The following is a 21,785-nucleotide window of genomic DNA, read 5'->3' on the forward strand; positions in this document are numbered from 1 at the left end:
AAAAAAAAAAAGAGCGGCTAAAACTGAAAGGCTTATCCTAAAACCATGAGGTTTATGTCTAGTCTCTGTTCACCGCTTGGTTGTAGTTTATTGGATTAACCACTTTCTTCCTGAGCACCTGCAATGCACAAAGAGGACCTCCTTGCACCTACTCCTGCATCTGCGGTGTATCCCTATGGGACTCCTTCCAAAATTCTCTCATGGAGGTTCATTTTTAAAGAACATTAACTTTGTAAGTCAATGTGATTAGAAAATGAGTACCCTAATAACAGTCAAAATCTGCCAACATTTTAACATTCATAATTTCTTTTAAGAAGGGAAGTAGTTTTTACTAAGCAAATGTCCATTTTGGCTAAATAATAGTTTTATTCCATCACATTCACGGCTCACTATTCTAAAGAGTGATTGTAGCATGATATGATCAACAAAAACAAAAACAATTTTTGTTGGAGAAGCATGACAATATAAAACAATCACATAAGTAATGAACACAAAGAACATTAATTACTCTAAAAAAAAAAAAATCATCATTTATTCCTGACTTAAAGCTAATGACTGTTGTGTGCTTACCCTTAGCTGATAAGATCTCAGTTCATAAATACTGGGTCCCTTCCTGGGTACAGGTTCATTCCAGAAGCTGAACTCCAAGAGAAGCTGATTCTTGCGAGACAGTAGCATATTATTCCTCTCTTTACGAAACGCCAAAAATTCCTGTTAAAGAAGAACATATATTCAAATACTGAAAACTCAGGATATCTTGACTGGCTTTACAGCTTTTAAATTTGCTTAGGAGCACAAGATTTCTCCAACTATTACAGTGTCATTGCTCTACAAGACAAAAGGGGTTAATATGGAAGTCTTCCTCCTATCAAGTATCCCTCCCATGGAAGGCCCCCAGCCAAGGGATAAAGCACCTGGCCAGAAACTTTCTTACAGACTTACGAAGATAGAGATATCCATTTCTAAATCACAATGTATATTTTTTGTATTATTTTACAATCTTTTCTGCCAGCACTGACTTCTAAGGGGTAACAAGCACATCTAGCCATTTTTGGCCAAGAGCATAGACAACCTCTGGTGTTGGTCTTGGCATGACACCAAGATTTTGAATGAAAAAATGCAGCTTGCTTTTACCTTCCCCCAGGGACTGCAAACATCACCTCCATAATTCTTAACCCCAGGTTCCTGATATTGCTTCTGTCCCTGAGATTTCCATTTATCAACCACTAAGCCATCTGGTCTTCCCGAATAATCATGCTTCTCCTATGATGGCAGAATTCTATTCCCTCATATTTTAAGATATTCTGTATTATGCTCTTATACAAGATGAAATCTCATTTGACCCACTAAAGGTGACTATTAAGATTCTAATGCATGCAACATCAGAATCTATACTAACTACACCATTCAATGCCATAAAAAAAAAAAAAAAACTCAAGAAATACTGATTTAAATGCCAAGGGCTGATACTTTAGTTTTGCCTAGCAGTCTGCTGTCTTTTTAAGGGAAAAAAAATGAGGCAATCAAGCAAAGGTTGAATGTTCTAAAACAAACTAATTATATCCAAACATGGGTAAAAAAAAAAAAAAAGGGGGGGGAGGGTGTTACCTTGTTTTGCCTGAGCTTATTCATGACCTCTGTGAGTGCTGGGTAACCTCCCTCATACCGCCAGAGATGCACTGAAAAAACAAGTGTTGCACTGTCAAAGGCTCCTCAACAGATTTCAGTCACCATATAATCTATTCAGGCACAAAGGCTCTTTCTGGCTGCAAAATTACTCAGAATTATTGGCCTTTTCTCTGAGATCTGAGTGTAGTGTCTAAGCCATGAGCTAGAGACGGTTCATTCTTAATCTTTTGGTTGAAACTGCAAACATGTATATACTGGGGGAGAGAAGGAATCAACAGCCTGCTATCCAATCTCCACTGGGAATACTTTTGTTAACATCACAACCACTGCAATCAAAGCAAGAGGATTAAACCTCTTGTTAAAAAAAACAAACATGCAAACATCCAAAGCAGGGGCTGACTGACCATTCAGGAAACTGGGCAGTGCCCGAGGGCCCAGAGGATCTTCCTGGATGCCCATTGTTCTTCCCATTCCCACACACTACCCTCCTGCCGTGGCCATCACTGCTGCTGCTGTTACAGCAGCGGCGGTGGCAAAAACAGAAATAAAGATCGCGGAGCCGCACTGTTCCTCCTGTTCGCAGCTGCCGGTCCCGCCTTCCTCTAACAATTTCCTGTTCCGGGGCAGAGCCGGTCAGCTGTGAGCGGGAAGTGAACGGTGCAGCCCCACAATCTTTTTTTTTCTATTTTTGCTGCCACTGCTGAAACAGCAGCAGTGGCTGCGGCAGGGGGGTATGGGGTGGGAGTGGGGATAAACCTGGTCCTGGTGTGCCACTAGTAGGGGGGGGAGAGAGGGTTTGGGTGTTGGGTGGGCCTGAAAAAAAAAAGAATGCTACACTGGAGGGGGGAGGGTGTGATTGTGAGGGTAGGGTGGAAGAGTAGGGATATGGGGATTAGGTGGGGTGACAGTGGGGACATATAAATTGAGCAGGGATAAGAAGGACCCCAGGTACAGGGTGATAGGGAAGGACAATGGATGCAGAATGGAGTGGGGAGGGGGAACATGCTGGTTGAGGAGAGGGGACAGATGTCAGATAAAAAGAGGGAGAGAAGGGACAGACACTGGATGAAGGAGAGAAGAGACATATGCCAGATGGAAATGGGGAGAGGAGGGACAGACGCTGGATGAAGGGGAGAGAGGTGATAAAAGCTGGATGGAAGGGGGAGAGAGGATGCAGATGTTGGGTGGAACTGGGAAGAGAGAAGGACCTGAGTGGATGGAAGTGAGGAGAGAGAGGGGCCTGATGTTGGATGAAGAAAAAGAGGAGAGACTCTGGATGGAAGTGAGGAGAGAGAAGGGTCAGATGCTGGATGGAAAGGGGGCAGACACTGGATGGAAAGGGGGGAGGAGGCAGATGCTGGATGGAAAGGGGGGAGAGAGGGGTAGACGCTGGACGGAAAGGGGAGAGAGAGGGGTAGACGCTGGACGGAAAGGGGAAAGAGAGGGAGCAGATGCTGGATGGAAAGGGAGGGGGAGAGAGGGATAGACACTGGCGAGAGTTAAGAAGAGATCGAGGAAAGAAGCAACAAGAGACTAGGACCAACACAATTAGAAAAAAGTAAACGGTCAGACAACAAAGGTAGGAAAAATAAATTTTATTTTTAGTTTAGTTTAGTAGAAAGTAGTGTGGTAGCTGTGTTAAAGAAAATGGAAATAAGATGATATCTTTATTGGACTAATTGTAATACTTTTTTGACTAATGTTTGGAGATCCAACCCTCCTTTCTCATGTCAGAACAGAATACCTTAATAGCAGTATACTGTCCTGACCTGAGGAAAGAGGTTTTGGCCTCTGAAAGCTAACTGGAAAATATATTTGATCCAATAAATTGGTATCATATGTTCCATTTTTTTGTTTTATGTGTAGTTGTTAACCTATAATATAGTGCTTGAAATATGTCAGTTTTTGAAATTTGCATCTGCGGCCTGGGAGTAGCAGCAGCGCAGCAGGTAGGAAAGAACCGGGATGGTGGGGGCGTCGGGCAATGGCCAGGCAGGGGGCCCAGACCACTCAGTCTGCCCGATCCAAAAGAGCTGCAACGCATTCAGCAATATACCAGGGATTCCATCATCAGTAACAGGAAATGAGCTCTGTATAGTTTGGCACAAACCAGTCAAGTAGTGAGTGTAGCCTAATGTCTCCCAGATGCCAAGGTAAGGCTAGAAAACTAGATGCCGTCAGTCTGAACAAGTTTCGTTGCAATTACTCTACAAGGAATTTATGTCCTTTTTGATTTTTTTTTTAATTAAGAAATGTAATTAAAAACAAAACATTTTTGTGGGAGTAGCATGACCAAAACACATTATACCATGCGGATTGCAAGCTGTTCTGTCACTTCACACTGGCTCCTTCCTATTCCATTAACAACATTCTGGAGCTTTCAAGGTCAGCACTGCTGTTGCTCACAATTCATGTTAACTGTATAAAACCAGAGTTTACATTATATCCAGCCACATCCCACTGTAGACAACCAAAAGCTAATCCTGCTGGTCAAAGTTCTCTCTAATTTTTGCTGGCCCATGTGCACATGAAAAACATTTTGTGCATGAGTTTTCAGCCTTGACTTGATGTGTCTGTGTTCGCAATAAAGAAAGCCAACAAAAAAATTCTGTATGCAGAGAAAACACTGCTGCTAGCGTGCTATATAATAACTCTGTGCTTTACACTCCTTTGAGGGAAGCTTTATACCAAAAAGGGGCTATGCTCAAGCGTCATGATGGCAGCACTATATATGCCATATTCCACTGTATATATCAGTGGTTCCTACACCTGTCCTGGGGGAGCTGCAGCCAGTCAGGTTTTCTGGATATCTGCAATGAATATTCACGAGATTGATTTGCATGCACTGCTTCCACTGCATGCAAAACTTCTCTCATGCATATTCAATGTGAATATCCAGAAAACCTGACTAGCTGGGGTTCCCCCAGGGCAGGTTTGGGAACCACAGGTATATACCCTTCAGGAGTAATATTATGTTTTTTCTGCATTCTCACACCAACTGAATACAGAGCTTACCACTGCTGAACCTTTTCCTATCAGAGGAGAGTGAGAAACATAGAAAGCTCCAGGACTATGCCAGGTCTAAATCCCCTGGGAACATCTACTTAGGAATAGGCTACAGAGGACCACAAAAGTAGGACACAGAATGTGACCCCTTAAAAAGAAAATGTTTAAAGAAACAATTATGGGAATTTTAATGTCTGGGCTTTTACTTTCATCCATTCATTACACTTATTTTCAAGGCAAGTTAATAAACAACTTCACCTAAAAAGAAATAAAGCGCTGAAAAGTCTACAATGAAGGGGGTCCAATACTTCCACAAACGAGCCAAAGATATCAAAACACACAAAGGTGGAAGAATGCCAGATCCAAAAAGACCAGTCCTGAGGCCAGGGTAGTAAGTTTATTAGGACCCTACACGGTCCGTGTTTCGGCTACAAAGACTTCATCAGGGGTCTCTTGAGTATTGTGTAACCCTTACTTCCTGAATGTGTGAAGCAAAGTGATTCACAATGAACCTTTGTGTGAGCTATCACTTCTAAAGAAGCACAACCCACTTCAGTTTCTAAAGCTCCCAAAAACATGCCCGGACACATTCAGGAAGTAAGGGTTACACAATAGTCAAGAGACCCCTGTTGAAGGCTTTGTAGCCGTGGCTTCAGGACTGGGCTTTCTGGATCTGGCATTCTTCCACCTTTGTATGTTTTGAAAAGTCTACAATGACATTTTATTAGTGATTTGGATCTCTGTTTTATTTTTTTACCACCTTGTTGTTCAGAACAGAACCTTGAAATGAAGAAAACACTGCGTGAAAGCGCAAAGCCAGGCTTCTTCATCTATGAGACAAATTCTATGGTGCTACAACAAACTTTGGATATTAAAAGGCATGTTTACTAAAGGGTGTTAGGATTTATTTTACCATTAACCGCCTTGCTCTGTTTGACATATAAAGGCAGTAAATCAAGTCACAAATAAATAAATCTGGAGTTAACAAGGATTTCAGTGTGTATTAGTCTTCTTGAGGGAATGTTTTATGCAGGTTGTACGCAGCAACTGCTACGATTTAACATGGTAGCACTTTAGCGACTCCTATATAGGAGGCGCTAGATGATCCAGCATTAGCTCAGCTGCTATCCAGTTAACATGGGTTACCTAAAATGTGCTGGGATGTTTCCATGCACATGGCACGCCTTCTCCTGGAAAAATTCCTTAAACTTTTCTTAACACGAGCGCTAACAGGTATATTACTGTACAACACCTTAATGCCGTTATGTGGTACACTTGTCAGCACGTGATAAGGGCTTAATGCCCTTTAGCAAACATGCCCACTAATTTGGTAGAAATAATATTCTAACAGCAAGGGGTACACTCTACATAAACCATGGTAAAACAATTAGAATTATATTGGGACAATATTTGGGGATAAAAATGTAAACTGTTTTATTTTCATCTGAAGTGTGTCTTGGACTAGTAACTATTTTTAAGCTAATCGCACTTGTCCAAGAAAAGGCAAAGTGAAATGATTGTTCATCATGCTTGCACAAATCAAAGGGTTAAAAGGATGCATACCAGTAATCAACTAAAAATCTTCCTTCCTACTCCTAGCAAGTTGAAGAGAAGAAAGCAGTCACACATGCCCCATACATTTCACTGTACAGCGTTACTGGTTAGCGTTTTATAGCCAATTGTACTTCCAAGCTCGTACCAGCCTGATCTTGGTCTCCGTACCACGTGTTCCAAGTTCCCACCAGGGTACAAGGGTAGATTTTTTCTTCATGAATCTGTGGCAGCACCTCTTCACTTAAAAACAAGGAAGATCGATACTAGGTTGCATCCTTTAGGAAGCCCAAATAACTGTTATGCATCATATATTGCATCCATCATCATCTTATGATGGCATTCATCTTTTATCAGGGGTGGGAAACCTGACCTCAAGGGCTGTAAGCCAGTTGGGTTTCAGGACATTCCAAATGAATATACATGTCAGAAGTATATGGGTTTTTCCAATGTGTGCAAATATCTCATATGCATATTCATGGAGGATATCCTGAAAACCAAACCAATGTGAAGTTCTCAAGGGCCACAGGATTCCCACCTCTGGTCTACATCAAGTCATGAACCTCTCTCAGGCTTTGTTATTAAATTAATAGAATTCAACACACATTAGATTAAGATTAAACATAACATGTGGTATAAGTCTCCTGAGGCAGATGGCCATATCTAACAGCTATTAGTCTATCTGGGTAGCAATGGAAACATGCTCGATACAACATTGTTCTCTACTCATAGGGCCAGATGAAATAAAGGGCTTTCCCCATTTACCATTTAAAACATATCATCTTATGTTAAGATATACTCATTTAGTCTTAAGTTGTGTACAGATGTTGCATGATGCACGTGACTATATCAGCATATATTCTGATGCTGGTTCATTAACTTACAACTACAAAATGTTTTTCTGAGCTAGCCCTTATTTTATTGTCCATTATCTTAAAAAACAGTGGCTGAGCTAAAATACACTAATACAATAAAACTGGTTGTATAACATGCCAATCTGTCCAAACTATGTTATTTTCCTGGACAGCTTGTATTCTCTATCTTTATCCTTCCAGTCAAAATCAGTCACTGACCAGCAGCAGAAGGAAGGAAGGGCATTGCAGGGTCCAGAATGAAAAGTATATTAGCAGTACCTAGAAAAGCTAGGAAATATTCCTCATCCGTGGCAGTTATTGTCTGTAGTTCACAGTTTTTCTGTTAACATTTCTATTTATATAATTCTTCAAAGTGCAAAGCAAATATGCATGTTTTGTAATATTGATGTTGCATGTTTTAGTCATACAAGAGTGACAGTAAACTAAAACAGACATTATTAGAGTGTTTTTCTATCTTTGCAGTCTTATTAGGTACTCAGTTACAACTTACTTTCTGTTTACTGCTTCTACAATAACTCCAGAACTCTGCCCTCAGTTCGACTGTTTTAGCTAATAGAACTTCATATTCTATTAAGCAGGATGCATGGTTATAAGGTTGACAAAAATGAGATGTGCTTTAGCTGCCATATGTAAATTGGTTCCTCAAAATGTATTCTTAATATTTGTTGCAGCAGCTTTGAGAAAACCTAAGCTGTGTTCTTAGAACATGAGTTCTGACCTAGGGCTATAACCACCTCAAAAGACATCCATAATGAATATTCATCAGCTCTCTCTGAACTGATATTGTCTAATTTGTAGAGCTTGGTTACCTTGTAAATTGGTCCTGATTTGGGGCCAGAGCTGAAAACCTGGTACTTAAAAGACCACTATAAATATTGCTCTCCAAATCAGGTGCATAACTAATCCTGGCCTTGGATCTGTGGATAGTAAATACAGCATAAAAACTGCCTTCTTAAAAATGCTATTTGCCCTGTGGTTAAGGAAACTGGAATGGTTCAGACTAATGTATCAGGGTGTCATCTGACCTCAATATTTAGAAATTGGCCACCATACACTATGTATTTTGCTATGTGTATCTTCTATTTACAGCACAATGGCAAAACAGCAGGTTTATCTGACTACCCAATTTAACTGAAAGGAAAAACGTGGGCAACATTCTTCACAGCCCAAGATGCCTTCCGATCTCAAAGCAGAACACCTTCCATACCTCTTTGTTAGATTAAACACCGGGCTTGTAAGGACCAGAGAAGATGAAAGTAATGTGTGGAATGGCCTACTTGTAGAGAACAATACTGTAAAGGCAGACGTAGAGGGTAATGGTAGAACATAACAGAGGGTGGGTAAAAGACTTTGGTACTGGAGGGGGGGGGGGGGGAGAGCAAGAATTGGCACTGTGAGAATTTATATGCTCATTTACCCAAAGTGGTGGACAACCAAAGAGGAAGACAACTCGAAAGACTGGAGAGGTCAACCAGTCCTTACTTATTATCATGTACTATGTTACTATACCTCCAGCTCTGGCTCAGTATCCTTGTTTAACCCTGCTGAATTTTGGTAGCCCTTTTCTGGACCACCTAGAATCTGGATGCTTAGATAGTGGTGAGTTACATTCAATTCCACAATCAGTATTAAACAAGCTGTCAAAGGTATGTATAACTATTTGTATGCATGCACGCATTATTTCCATATGCATATTTAAGAAAGCTTATGATCTTTGTAGTTGTATGTCTTACCAACACAATGTCTCCTTAAACCATTAAGGAAATGCACTAACTGGAAGGAGGATTAGTGGCTGTCTAGGCCATCTGAAGTGTTTATATTACAAAACACTGTGGCTCTACTGCTCTCTATAACTTGGAGAGCATGAACTTTAAGTCCATTGAGTTCTATCTTCTTGAAACTACTGAGGTCTGATGCCTTTAATTAACCCTCTGACCCTAAGCAAGTCACTTCTTCTCCCTCTGCTCTACTTTCAACTGGAAGCTCTTTACATCTGAATATTCATCTTGCAGAGTTATTAGTGTACACAAGCTGGTACAATGGTATTCAAGTTCAGGGAAATACAAGAATTCAACCCACTATACCCCTATTTTATGAAAGTCGCCAAAATTTGTGCATGCAAATTTGGGCGTGTGCACAATTTAATTGAAAAATGAGCTAATTAGCACAAATTGGCTTTAACAAGCAATTACTGGCACTAATTAGATTTAATTGGCATTTATGTGTGTCGATTTAGGCACAGAATCTGCGCCTAAAATTTACGTGCGATCTGAAAAAGGGGGTGTGGAAATTGGAAGTGCATGGGCAGAATGTATGTGTTCCTAAAATTAATGCGCATTGTTATAGAATAACAGGGATATGCGCCTAATTTAGGCCACCATGTTTCAACTGGTGCAAAAATGGCAGCGGCTAAATTTAGATGTGATTCCTGTTCATAAGTGCTATTCTACAAACCACGCCTAACTTTAAGTGCAGCTTATAGAATAGCGCTTTTATCAGCGCCAATTTTTTTCGTGCTATATATAGAACCTAGCCCTTAGTGGATGAGTCCATATACTCTTTGGGGGAGGGGGATGAGGTTTTCATTTAAAAAGACAGTGGAGCATTATACATACATCTTTCCAAATTTAAGATTTCAGTGCAGAAGCAGAGCTGTACAGCTACAATTGTTCTCCTTTTGTCAAAACACAGAGCCTAAAGAGAACATTTTTACATAGAGCATACGTTTATCAAAAGTTAATGCCAATAGGAACAAAATGAGCCGTTCTTACATTCCTCTGAAACTTTATTATACACAGACATTGCTGCTGGCTCTGCACCCTCCTGAATTTACTCACCAGAGCTTGTTGTAGGTTTCCAGGCATTCCGGCTTTACATTATGAACTGAAAGAACAATTCAGCCATTACACAAAAATAGAAAAGAGTAAAAATTAGAAATATACATAATACGCACAAAAAACAAGAATTACATTGGATTTTGTATAAGCTGCTGGTTTCCTTTTTGGACAGAAGATTGGAGTGTGCATCTTTTCTGGGATCGACCTTCCGAACAAACAATGACTTTAACCAGCTGTCTTCTCTGGCTTTTTGAGTTGATGAGGCCAGTCCCCTGTGCATTAAATGACAGTTCAGTAAATTCATTATCAGCTCCCTTGCATTTAATAATGGGGTTCTTTTACTAAGCTGTGCTAAAAACAAACCTTAGTATGCCCTTTCCTGCATGTAAACCTCAATTTCCTTTTCTTTTTTTGCATTAATGGCCATGAACTAAGAATGCCATTTTTACAAAAAATTACCATGTGAGTACATTTTGTAAGTGGTAAGGGCTCCTGTGTAATCCATTAGCTACTACCATTTGCTAATTAGTTAGTGCGCAGTAATGTAGGTGTGCTAACTGGTTAGGACAAGGTAAAATAAATGCGCTAACCAGTTAGCTCAGGAATGCTGACAAAAAATTATCAGAAAATTTATTAGCATGCGGTTAACATGCGCAGATTTCCAAGTTACAGCAGGACCAAGTGCATCCCGCGGTATTCCATTCTTTTGCTGCGTTAGATGCAAAAAGGCCCCAACATTAGTTTCAATATATATTGCATATTACCTTCCTTTTAAAGTTATCTAATTCCCCTTGAATTTCATTCCCTCACAAATGCAATATCACACCATATTTACCTAACTAGAAACACCTATTATAGACAAAACATTTACTTAAAGCAGTGGTTCTCAACCCAGCCTTAGATGTTATACCGTCATGTTTTCAGGATATCCACATTCATTGCTGGTGTCCACAAAACTCAACTAGGTTTGGAAAATGTTTGGCAGAAAAGTCCATAAACCTAGTAAGGTAGACCTCGGGAAAGCAGCATGGAATCTTGCTCCTTTTTTTTTTTTTTTAAAGTCTAGATTGGCCACTGTTGGAAACAGGATACTGAGCTAGATGGACCATTGTCGGTATGATCCAATAGAACAATGTTTATTTTCTTATGGGTACTCAGGAACGGGTTGAGAGTCACTGACAAAGTAATAATGCTCACTACCAAGGGCTTTGCCAAAGGAGGCGGGACTGGTGGTTGGGAGGCGGGAAATACTGCTGCACAGACTTATATGGTCTGTGCCCTGAAAAAGACAGGTACAAATCAAGGTAAGGTATACACATGAGTTTATCGTGGGCAGACTAGATGGACCGTGCAGGTCTTTTTCTGCCGTCATCTACTATGTTACTATGTTACTATGTAAGTTAGGTGCTGAGCAGGTGTATTCTATAACAGTGAGTGTAGATTTTTGGTCCGCTATTTTCATGACCATGGCCACGTCCTTTTTGGTAGCTCGTATTAGAATTTACATACATCACTTTACAGAATATGCCTAGCAAGTTATGCGCTTAAATTCTAATTAATGACAATTAGTATCAATAATTGCTTAAGTGGCATTTGTCGGCACTGATCAGCTTGTTACGTAATTAAATTGCTTGCGCAAATCCAAAATATGACTGGATTTGCGTACGTAATTTTGGTCACACTATGAAGAATCCGGGGGAAAGTCTCATGTCATAGTGCATTTGCTGCAGACCCTGCATCATTTTGATAACCCTTTGCTGAACCTCCTGGAATCAGGATGGTTAGGTAGTGGTGAGTTGCATCTAATTCCAAAGTTAAGAATTATTAAATACATTGATGAAGCTATGCGTAACTATATGTATGTATGCAGCATTTCCATTACACTTATCAGCTAATTTAAGATCTGGCTGGGGTTTCTGGCAATACTTATGTTGTTTTAGAATGTGCTGTGCATGAAAATAATCCAACATCCAATGATCCCTTAACTGAAAACACAACATAAATCAAATACTAACTTGGAAAACTGTCAAGATATGAAAACATATGGCAAAGTATTCTCTGGGACAACAAGACAAGTCTTAATTTTACCCTTGAAATGCAGCGGAGAGAAAAAAACTCAAAAAGAGGATTAAATAATAATATTAGAAAATTACTTTTGGATGTAAATGTTCATCATGATTTTGAAAAAAAAAAGGAGGCACAAAGTGCAGAACAGCTACTACATCATGTTGTCCATGAATGTTGGGATTCTTTAGTATTAAGGATGACCAAAGAAAACTACAAAGCCCAACAAAGGATGGTTTTAGGAAAGAAACTTGAGCCAAGAAGGTCGGATGAATGCAAAAGACAAACAACCGGACCTCTCAGATATTTTTATTTATTTGTAGCATTTGTATCCCACATTTCCCCACCTATTTGCAGGCTCAATGTGGCTTACATTATGCCGTGATGGCGATCGCCATTCCGGGTACAGAATTTCAGATGGTAATACATTTAGGTGCATACATTCGTGGTACGGGAGAGTACATTTTAGTAATGCATACAAATGACGTTGCATTAAAGTGCATACATACATGGTACAGAGTAATAATGCATTAAGACATTGCATAGAGGTTTCTAAGTGATAAAGAGGCATATTTTCAAAGCACTTTGGGAGGCTAAGTTCCATATGTTTGTATGGAACTTTGGGAGGCTAAGTGCTTTGAAAATAAGCCTCAAAGTGAGTTGTAGCATAAGTTAGGTCATCGACTATAGAGATGTCGTTATCAATTTAGAAAAAAGGTTGGTAGTGCATATTGTGTAGCTTTCTTTAATAGCAATGAGCTTTGACAGTCAAGCGGTAAGAGTTCGGTTTTGTCTAGTTCATGTAGAGTCTGTTTGTTTTGTATTTAGGATGGAACGTTATGGTAAGCCTTCTTGAACTGTATAGCAGGGCAGAAGCAAGATGCATGGTCGCTCGGTCAACAGGCCCGCAGCGTAAACACAGCAAAAATGCCCAGTACACCCAGGGCGCTGGAACCTAGGACCACGCGTAGCCCTCTCTCTCCTGCCCCCAGTGACCTTCAGCCGAGAATTTTTTCTCCTACTGCGGGCCGGGGAACCCAGGCCGACACTACCCACAATCCACTTAAACCCGCCACGGCCCTGATCCACATCTCCTCCCTTCCGACTACCCTCCGCAGCCCACGGACCAGCAGGCACCAAGCCACCGCCGCAGCTCTCTGCGAGTCCAAGCCCGAATACGGAACCCCATAGACAGCGCTCGGTTCCCTTTTCCTCCCCTGCTCCAAGACGCGCGTCCGCCCGATCCTCGCTGACCTGAGTAGAAAGATTCGGTGCCCTGCCACCGTCGCCGCCCTGCTAAGTCCTGTCCCCGCCGTCTGCAGCGCTCCCGTCGCCATTTTAGTTCAGGGCTCAGGCGGGTGAGCAGCAGTTTTAGCACTGGTTTGAGCACTGGCAGTCTGACGGCGCAAGCTGTAGTCCCAACCTCCGGCCGGTAGGGGGCGCGCGTGGCATACAGAGTTTATATTCCCTTTTCCTATGTTTCTCCTACTTACTATTTTCTACAAGGCCAATTACTAACCAAGGAGATTACACTACCCTCCTTATTACTAACTCTACCCAAAGTGTAACTGCGCCACCATCAGGCACCTGGTGCTGGGGCTTTAAGGAGCGCGTGCGAGAGAGAGAGATTCTTGATGACGCCACCGGAAGTGTGTAGACGTGGAGTGCGGAAGTTACCTACCGGTCCTCCTACTGAGGTGACCTGACCGGAGGAGCGGGAGGAAGCGTGGTTGTGAATTATTTTTGAGGGTGAGGTGAGTGAATATTAGGCATTAGGAGCACTCAATCCGGAGAGAATAGGCTATACTTTGTGGGGTAGTAGACAGCTGATAGTTTTAAGGCCTTGTTTTTTTGGAGGGGTTGGATAGAGAGTGTTAGATGGGGGATAGCGATAGTAAAGGTGCCTCGTTGAACCTGAGGAATAGAGCTAATTTTCTTCCTAATAGAGCAGCGGACTGAGAATTAGCGAAAAGCTAGTTTCAAATCCATTTGCTGCTCTTGTGACCTTGGGCAAGTCACTTAACCCTCCATTTGTCTCAGGTACAGACTTAGATTGTAAGGTCTCAGGGGACAGGAAATACCTGGTTTGAAACTGAATGTCGGGCGAGTTACATCCAAAATCTCTTCCCCCTGTACACTCTCTCCTGGGCTGCAGTATCTAGAATGTGGCACTTTATTGTTGAAAAGAAAGCCATGTTCTTATGGCCGAAGCTTTGCTTCTTTTCTTGATCTTGAGTAGGGTAGGGTTGATCCTCTTGGTTTTTGCAATTTTAAGAAACAGTCTTGGTGGCAAATCAGCTGATTTAGTAACGGAAGGCTGGATAAAAGAAAAAAGCAGAGGAGTTTGGAACAAAACAATATTAAAACAGTAAAGATGTGGAAATATTGGCGAAACTGAAAGGAAAACAGAGGATAGAGAAATTTGGTGCATCAACGTTGTTAACTGATGATGATGTGGTGATTGTGCAATGAACCAAGTTAGTTAGTCCACACTGCTGGGACCTCTTGTCAGATGCATTATGTAGTTTAGAAAGCTTATCTTTGACTAATTCATATGTTCAATGAAAGCTATCATGTCCTGGAAAGAATCCAGTTTGCTTTTATGTCCATAAGAGTACCTCTTTAAATTGGTTAAGTGATGGAGGTTAACTAGAAACAGGCAGGTGTTGAAAGACTTATGTATGAGGATATGATGAGAATACTAAGTCCCAGAAATCTTAGTTGCCAGGCCAAGAGCAGGCCCAAATTTAGGCAATAGGTAAATGCGTTTGGTACCAGATTTTCACAGGTGCTGGTTGTTTTGATGCTGATTTTATACAGGTCTGTTGACACCTATAAGAATAGCCATAGTGGATCAGACCAATGATCCATCTATCCCGGTATCCTACTTCCAACAGGGCTAATCCAGGCCGCAAATACCTGGCAGAAACCCAATTAGTAGCAACATTCCATGCTATCATAGAAAAAGTTCAAGAAAATACACCCTAGGACCTATGGCTCAATACATATGTGCTTACAGACCAGCTTTGGCCCCTGCCCTCTTGAAGGGTCTTCCTGGTAACAAGAAGCCCATGTGGGAGGAGGGAGTTGGGCATTATCTCAAAATGTTCCTGCTGCTGTCTGTACTGCACCTGATGGAGATGATGGGGACATAGTGTGTGGTCAGGGGCAATGATTTTGGGGGATATCTTCTTTTATCCATGTAGCATCCTTCGTCACGTTTTCTTTTTTATTAAATCATGTGTGTTGCATTTCTGTGGGTAGTGATGAGGTTCTGTGAAATATGCTGTCACAACTTGGCATTGTGACTTGCAGGGGTTTGTGCTGTTTTCTTCTAATTGGGATTCTGTTTAATGTTTACTCCTTTAAAAGCTTTTGTTTAAAATCAGGTGGTTGGTGGAATATTTCTTCTAGTAGTTCATCCACCAGTGGCAAACATTGTAGTCATTTATGATTTTCATTAAATTTTCTAGTTCTGGATTTTATATTGCTATAAGTGTGACCCATTTTATGGGCCTCCTTTTCTTGTACTGCAGTAGAATTTCTCTAGGTGTTTTGAGTGAAGATGCAAATTTCTTTTGAATTTTATTTTATTAAAAGTAGAATTAATATACCACCATTTGAATAGTATTGACATCATGGTAGTTTGCAAACCCAGAGTTGCTACAAATGCAAAAACACAGCCAGAAATTGAACAATAGTAGCTGTATACACAAGAATACTGACAATGCTTGAGTGCTTTACCTGCACGCCTAATTCTTTGAGGAGATGATATAGTCTAATAGCCTTTGGTAAGGATTGTTAGAGCTTTGAAATGTTGTTTGTGTCCTTTGGGTCTGAATAAATATAGAGGTATAGTGGACATATGTGGAAACTGGAGCTGTGGTGATAGTTGGACCTGTTAATTGGATTTTTGTTTAAAGGTGCTTGTAGGTGTTCATTGAGACTGTAGCATCCATCAGCTGTATTGCTTCCCCTCTCCCTTCTCTTCACTGAGTAATAATGGCATATGCAGCAGCTTAGTGCTTAGTTTCTGTATACTGTTTAAACCCAGTGTAACCTCACTAATTGGATGGAGGAAAGGGATGTGGATTTAGTTCATATTTTTCAGTAATAGCTCAAGGTGAGGTACAGTAGGAGTTTCTATATCCCTTGAGGGCTTAACACTCTAAGGGTTAATTCTATGAAATAGGTACTAACGTGTATGCGTGCATACACTAGTTTAGAATACTAGTATATACGCCTCTGCCAAATTCCCGCTTAAGTGCTGATCTGTATTTACACATCTTGCATAGCGTGTATTTGAAAGGGGAGTGTATACGTGGGAAGAGCCTGGATGAGACTAGAGACTTGCATGGGAATGGGGTTCGCGGGGATCCCGTGGGGGGGGGGGGGACGGAAGCAGTTCCTGCGGGATCCCGTGGGGGGGGGGGGGGGGACACAGAAGCAATTCCTGCGGGAGCCCGTGGGGGGACGGGACACAGAAGCAGTTCCTGCAGGGATCCTGTGGAAGTGTACGCTGCACTTGTGCCAGTCTCTTACCTACCGAGTACCAAGTTCTTTGTTCTGCCTCCTCCTCGCTTTAACAGCACATATGCGGAAAGGCACCATTAAGGAGGTAGTAGAGACATAAATGGTGACGGAATTCAAAAAGGTGTGGGATGAACACAGAGAGGCATATTTTCAAAGCACTTAGCCTTCCAAAGTTCCATAGAAACCTATGGAACTTTGGAAGGCTAAGTGCTTTGAAAATATGTCTGAGTATCTCTAATTAGAAAATGGAAGTTATAAAAAATCTAAACTTAAATGACTGCATGTGTTTGGATGTGTCGAGTGACGCTTAGGTGGCAACTTTGGCTGTGATGAACTAGGGCCAATACTGGGCAGACTGCCATTGTCTGTGTCTCATATATGGCAATCTGGTTTAGAATGGGCTAGAAAGGGCTTGGACAACAACTGTAGTGGCTGGAACATGAGGACAGTGCTGGACAAACATTTACAGTCTGTGTCCCACAAATGAGAAGACAAATAGACTGGAATGGGTTTCGATGGCAACTCCAGCAGTTGGAACATAACGATAGGGCCAGGTGGACTTCTATGGTCTGTGTCCCAGAAATGCCAAAGACCATAAACAAGTATATAATAATCACATTCATTGTTGATTTAATTATGAATTGATGAGTGTGACTATTGGGCAGACTGGATGGACCAAGTTTTTATCTGCCCTCACTTACTGTGTTACTGTTAATCCTTTCTGTTCCCGGGCTGATGCACAGATCTCAGCTCTGACACAAGCATCAGATGTCACCTGACACTGGCGTGTGCATATGGCGACCTCTCAGCACACAGTACCAGTGAATCAGAGACAAGTTTTACATGTGCTCACTAGTGTTCTAAGTTCCAACTTCCATTCCTTACTTGCCTGTAGTACTGCGGGTCGAAAACAGAGAGAGACTGAGAAAGCCGACTGGAATTTTTTAAATGTTATGTACCATTAAATTCTTGTTGGACTGAGTGGGGACAGGTTAAATTCTTGCAGGGATGGGTAAAATTCCTGCGGGGACAAGTAAAATTTCTGTCCCCATGCAACTCTCTAGATGGGACTCACTTTCATGGGCACCTGAAGTTACACCAGCTCTGACTGGTGTAAATGATTGCACCTAAATACCTGTTATCCTAGTATTCTATAAAGAAAAATAGGTGTCAGCTTTCCTTTCTAGAATAGGTTCCTACCAGGCGCCCAGTTACAAAATTGCCCTCCATGTTTATAGCTGAGCCAGTGAAGGGTAAGCACTTGCCCAAGATCACAAGGCGTTGCAGTGGGATTACTCCTCCAATAGCTAGTCACAGAGATATTAAGCAAGTCAAATAAAAAGTTATCACTAGTAACTTTGACCCTTATTTCTGTGTATCCAATTGAGCTAACATGGCAGCCACAATTCTTCATTTACATTCCCTTGGCTCTAACCCTCGACTTCTCTTCGCCACACTGAACTCTCTTCTCCAAGTGCCTCTGTCCCAAATTCCCCCTTCTCTTTCTCCTCAGACCCTAGCTGAGTACTTCCACGATAAAATCCGTAAGATTAACCTTGAATTTTCATCCAAACCCGCCGTACCTCTCTCTCCCTTAATCAGCACCCTCCACTCTCCTTCCTCTCTTTCTTTTTTCTCCTCTGAAGTTTCTGCTGAGGAAACTGCCCTTCTTCTTTCCTCCTCTAAATGTACTACCTGTTCATCTGATCCCATCCCCACTCATCTACTTGGCACTATCTCTCCTATCATCCCTGTCATCTGTCACATCCTTAATCTCTCACTCTCCACTGCAACTGTTCCTATGGCCTTCAAACATGCTGTTGTCACTCCACTCCTTAAAAAACCCTTCCTGTCCCTCCAACTGTCGCCCCATCTCCCTTCTTCCCTTCCTCTCCAAATTACTTGAACACGCTGTTCACCGCTGCTGTCTCAACTTTCTTTCTTCTCAACCTATTCTTGACCCACTCCAATCTGGTTTCCGCCCTCTTCACTCCACTGAAACTGCACTTATGAAAGTCTCTAATGACCTGCTGCTGGCTAAATCCAGAGGTCTCTATTCTATCCTTATCCTTCTTGACCTATCTGCTGCTTTCGACACTGTTGACCATGCCATACTCCTTGATACGCTATCCTCATTTGGATTCCAGGGCCCTGTTCTTTCCTGGTTCTCCTCTTACCTCTCACTTCGCACTTTGTGTTCACTCTGGTGGTTCCTCTTCAACTTCCATCCCGCTTTCCGTTGGTGTCCCCCAGAGTTCTGTCCTTGGACCCCTCCTTTTCTCCATCTACACCTCTTCCCTTGGTGCCCTGATTTCATCTCATGACTTTCAATACCATCTTTATGCAGATGACTCTCAAATCTACATCTCCACCCCTGAAATCTCAACAGTAATCCAGGACAAAATTTCATCCTGCTTATCTGACATTGCTGCTTGGATGTCTCAACGCCATCTGAAGCTAAACATGACTAAAACTGAACTTCTCATTTCCCCCCCTAAATCCACCTCCCCTTTTCCCCCTTTCTCTATTGTTAATGGCTCTCACATCCTCCCTGTCTCCTCGGCTCGTAACCTTGGAGTAATCTTTGATTCCTCTCTCTCCTTCTCTGCACATATTCAACAGATCGTCAAAACCTGTCGTTTCTTTATCTACAATATTTGCAAGATCCGCCCCTTCCTTTCTGAATACGCTACCAGAACCCTTATCCAAACCCTTGTCACCTCTCGTTTGGATTATGGCAATTTACTTCTCACTGGTCTTCCTCTCAGCCATCTCTAGTCTGTCCAAAATTCTGCAGCACGACTTATTTTCTGCCAAAATCGTTATACCCACACTAGCCCATTCCTCAAGTCACTTCACTGGCTCCCTGTCTGCCTCCGCATACAATTCAAACTTCTCTTACTGACCTTTAAGTGCATGCACTCTGCAGCTCCCCATTACCTCTCTACTCTCATCTCTCCCTACATTCCTCCCTGTGAACTCCGCTCACTGGACAAATCTCTCTTGTTGCCCCCTTCTCCTCCACTGCTAACTCCAGGCTTCGTCCCTTTTCCCTCGCGGCACCCTATGCCTGGAATAAACTTCCTGAGCCTGTACCTCTAGCTCCATCTCTACCTGTTTTCAAATCTATGCTGAAAACCCACCTTTTCACCACTGCTTTTGGCTCCTAGCTACTACTCAATTGCCTCCCCCCTTGTACCTTCTCACCCAGTACTTCCCTTGCCCTTAATTGTCTTGTCTGTCTGTATTTTTAGATTGTAAGCTCTATAGAGCAGGTACTGTCTCTCTGTGTCAGGTGTTCAGCGCTGCATGCGTCTGGTAGCACTATACAAATGTTAATAATAATAATTATTTTTGTAGTGCATAGCAATTAGCTTTAAAAATAACTACTTCATTTTGCTTGCTATCCAGTTCCAAGTGACTGCAGTCAAGATGTCAACTCAAGTGAAACGTGCAGCTGTCCATGCAAAATGGATTGTAGGAAAAGTTATAGGCACAAAGATGCGGAAAACTGCTAAAGTACGAGTCACCAGGCTTGTACTGGACCCTTACTTGCTGAAGGTGAGGGAAGACCTTTTTTTTGTCTTTTTACAGGGGATTTAATCTTCCCAGCTTTGCCAAGGACTTAGTGGTTTTGTATACGGCAAGACAAGATGGGTGGGGGTGAAGAAGGAATGGGGAAGGAGCTGCATAGCAGGGTATTAACACTCATATTACATATTATTCAGGTTCTCTATCTCTGCCAGATGCTAAGAAGGGACTGTCCTTAGCTTATGACTCCAGTCACTTAAAGCAGCCAAAGGGGATTGGTAATCACTTTCCCTCATTTCCCCAAATTCTTGTGGTTTGATCTGATGATTTATTCCTTGCTACCCTTTCCTTCACACTTATTGTTCTGCAGAAATTACTTTGACTATGCTATTACGGGTATAGCTGTTAGTAATTGGGGTATAGACCTCCTCCAAAGGTTACCACAGATCTCTTAATGTTGGAAGGTATTTCTAAAATTTTAAATGCAATGGCTTGCTTTCCACCGAGTCAGAGTTTCAGGGTATCCACAGACTGCATGAGACTGATCAATGTGCTGCTTTCCTGGTTTGCAAATCCGGTCTGTTACATTATTAATTGTGGATGTCCTGAAAATTGGACTAGCTGGGTGTTACCTGAAGAATGGATTGAAACTCCACTCTCCCCTACAGCAACATCTGTATCCCCAGTGTATGCAAAAGGCAGCTATCTCTTTAATTATTTTAGCTCAGTCTAGTACATTGTTTCTATTTGTAAATTTTAGTTTTGTGCTGTGAAAGCTAACATCTAATATATTTTGTTTTCTCTTCTTAACAATAGTTTTATAATAAACGGAAAACCTACTTTGCTCATGATGCCCTGGAGCAATGTACAGTTGGAGATGTTGTTCTTCTGAAAGCATTACCTGAGAGAAGGAGCAAACATGTGAAACATGAACTAGCTGAGATTGTATACAAAGTTGGGAATGTCATAGATCCAATTACTGGAAAGCCTTGTGCAGGAAGTAAACTGCGAGATGAACTGATGGACACCGTATGTCTAACTGAAAAACTCCAAGGGCTGAACCTCGAAACATCCCAGCACCAGGAAAAGGGGGAGAAATCTGAGCTTTGAAGGATCAATGCTATTTAAGTGGCTGAAATTTGTACTGAAAGCTTCTGTGTGCAGCAGTGAACTCTTTAGACTTAAGCAAAGCTAGCAAGAGAGTCTAATGTTGTAATTGAAATGTTAATTTTTCTATTTTATAAAAAGGAATAATTATATTGAGGATGAGTGCTAGCTTGATGTCTGATGCCCTGGCAAAATGATAAGAATTCTATTCCCAAGGGTTTTTTTTTTTTTTTAGTAATTTCATTGTTACTGTGAGTGTTCCTAGGTTTAACTGCTCAGAAAGCTCTTAGGAATTCTTATTCATTAGCAATGCAGAGCCATGTAAAGGTTCTTATTGAAGTAAGGATAAGAGCCTACTCCTATCTCCCACTGTGGTCAGAAAATTAGCCTATCAGCTCTGATGAACTGTATGTGAATCTGAGCTGATCTACACAATCTTGGACTATAATAAGAGCACTCCAGTGAAGCCAGCGAGTTCCACTGATGCTTGATTGTGGTGGTGGTGATGGGAGGAAGTTATTTCTTTTAGAAGTGTTCTACTCTGTCTCAGGCTAGAAAGGTGTCATGGGGAGGAGTGGAGGGAATTGTGTAAGGAAGATGTGAATTGGAGGAATAGCCTAATACCACAGTGGGCTGAGAACCTGGGGACCTA

The 21,785-nt window shown here is 41.7% G+C and overlaps 2 protein-coding genes across 3 annotated transcripts in view; one reads left to right on the top strand and one right to left on the bottom strand.

Moving 5' to 3' along the window:
- Positions 1 to 13,375, bottom strand: part of NIPSNAP2 (nipsnap homolog 2) — a 40,043-nt gene extending 26,668 nt beyond the window's left edge. The window contains exons 1-6 of the mRNA XM_030186237.1: positions 13,217 to 13,375; positions 10,031 to 10,170; positions 9,899 to 9,944; positions 6,335 to 6,429; positions 1,609 to 1,679; positions 571 to 711 (exon numbers count right to left, since the gene is read on the bottom strand). Coding sequence (XP_030042097.1) covers positions 571 to 711; positions 1,609 to 1,679; positions 6,335 to 6,429; positions 9,899 to 9,944; positions 10,031 to 10,170; positions 13,217 to 13,299 — 576 coding nt within the window. The 5' untranslated portion in view covers positions 13,300 to 13,375. The remainder of the gene's footprint in view (positions 1 to 570; positions 712 to 1,608; positions 1,680 to 6,334; positions 6,430 to 9,898; positions 9,945 to 10,030; positions 10,171 to 13,216) is intronic.
- Positions 13,376 to 13,446: 71 nt separating this feature from the next.
- On the top strand, positions 13,447 to 21,290 carry MRPS17 (mitochondrial ribosomal protein S17). Of its 2 annotated transcripts, none has more exons than XM_030186238.1 (3): positions 13,447 to 13,716; positions 19,907 to 20,056; positions 20,843 to 21,290. In XM_030186238.1, exons 2-3 carry the CDS (start codon positions 19,928 to 19,930, stop codon positions 21,134 to 21,136), a joined length of 423 nt encoding a protein of 140 aa, XP_030042098.1. In that variant the 5' UTR covers positions 13,447 to 13,716; positions 19,907 to 19,927; the 3' UTR covers positions 21,137 to 21,290. The 2 variants fall into 2 exon arrangements, with proteins under 2 accessions (XP_030042098.1, XP_030042099.1); XM_030186239.1 differs by having other exon boundaries at positions 13,447 to 13,711.
- Positions 21,291 to 21,785: the final 495 nt, after the last annotated feature.

This window comes from Microcaecilia unicolor, chromosome 13, assembly GCF_901765095.1.
Source record: "Microcaecilia unicolor chromosome 13, aMicUni1.1, whole genome shotgun sequence".
NCBI lineage: Eukaryota > Metazoa > Chordata > Amphibia > Gymnophiona > Siphonopidae > Microcaecilia > Microcaecilia unicolor.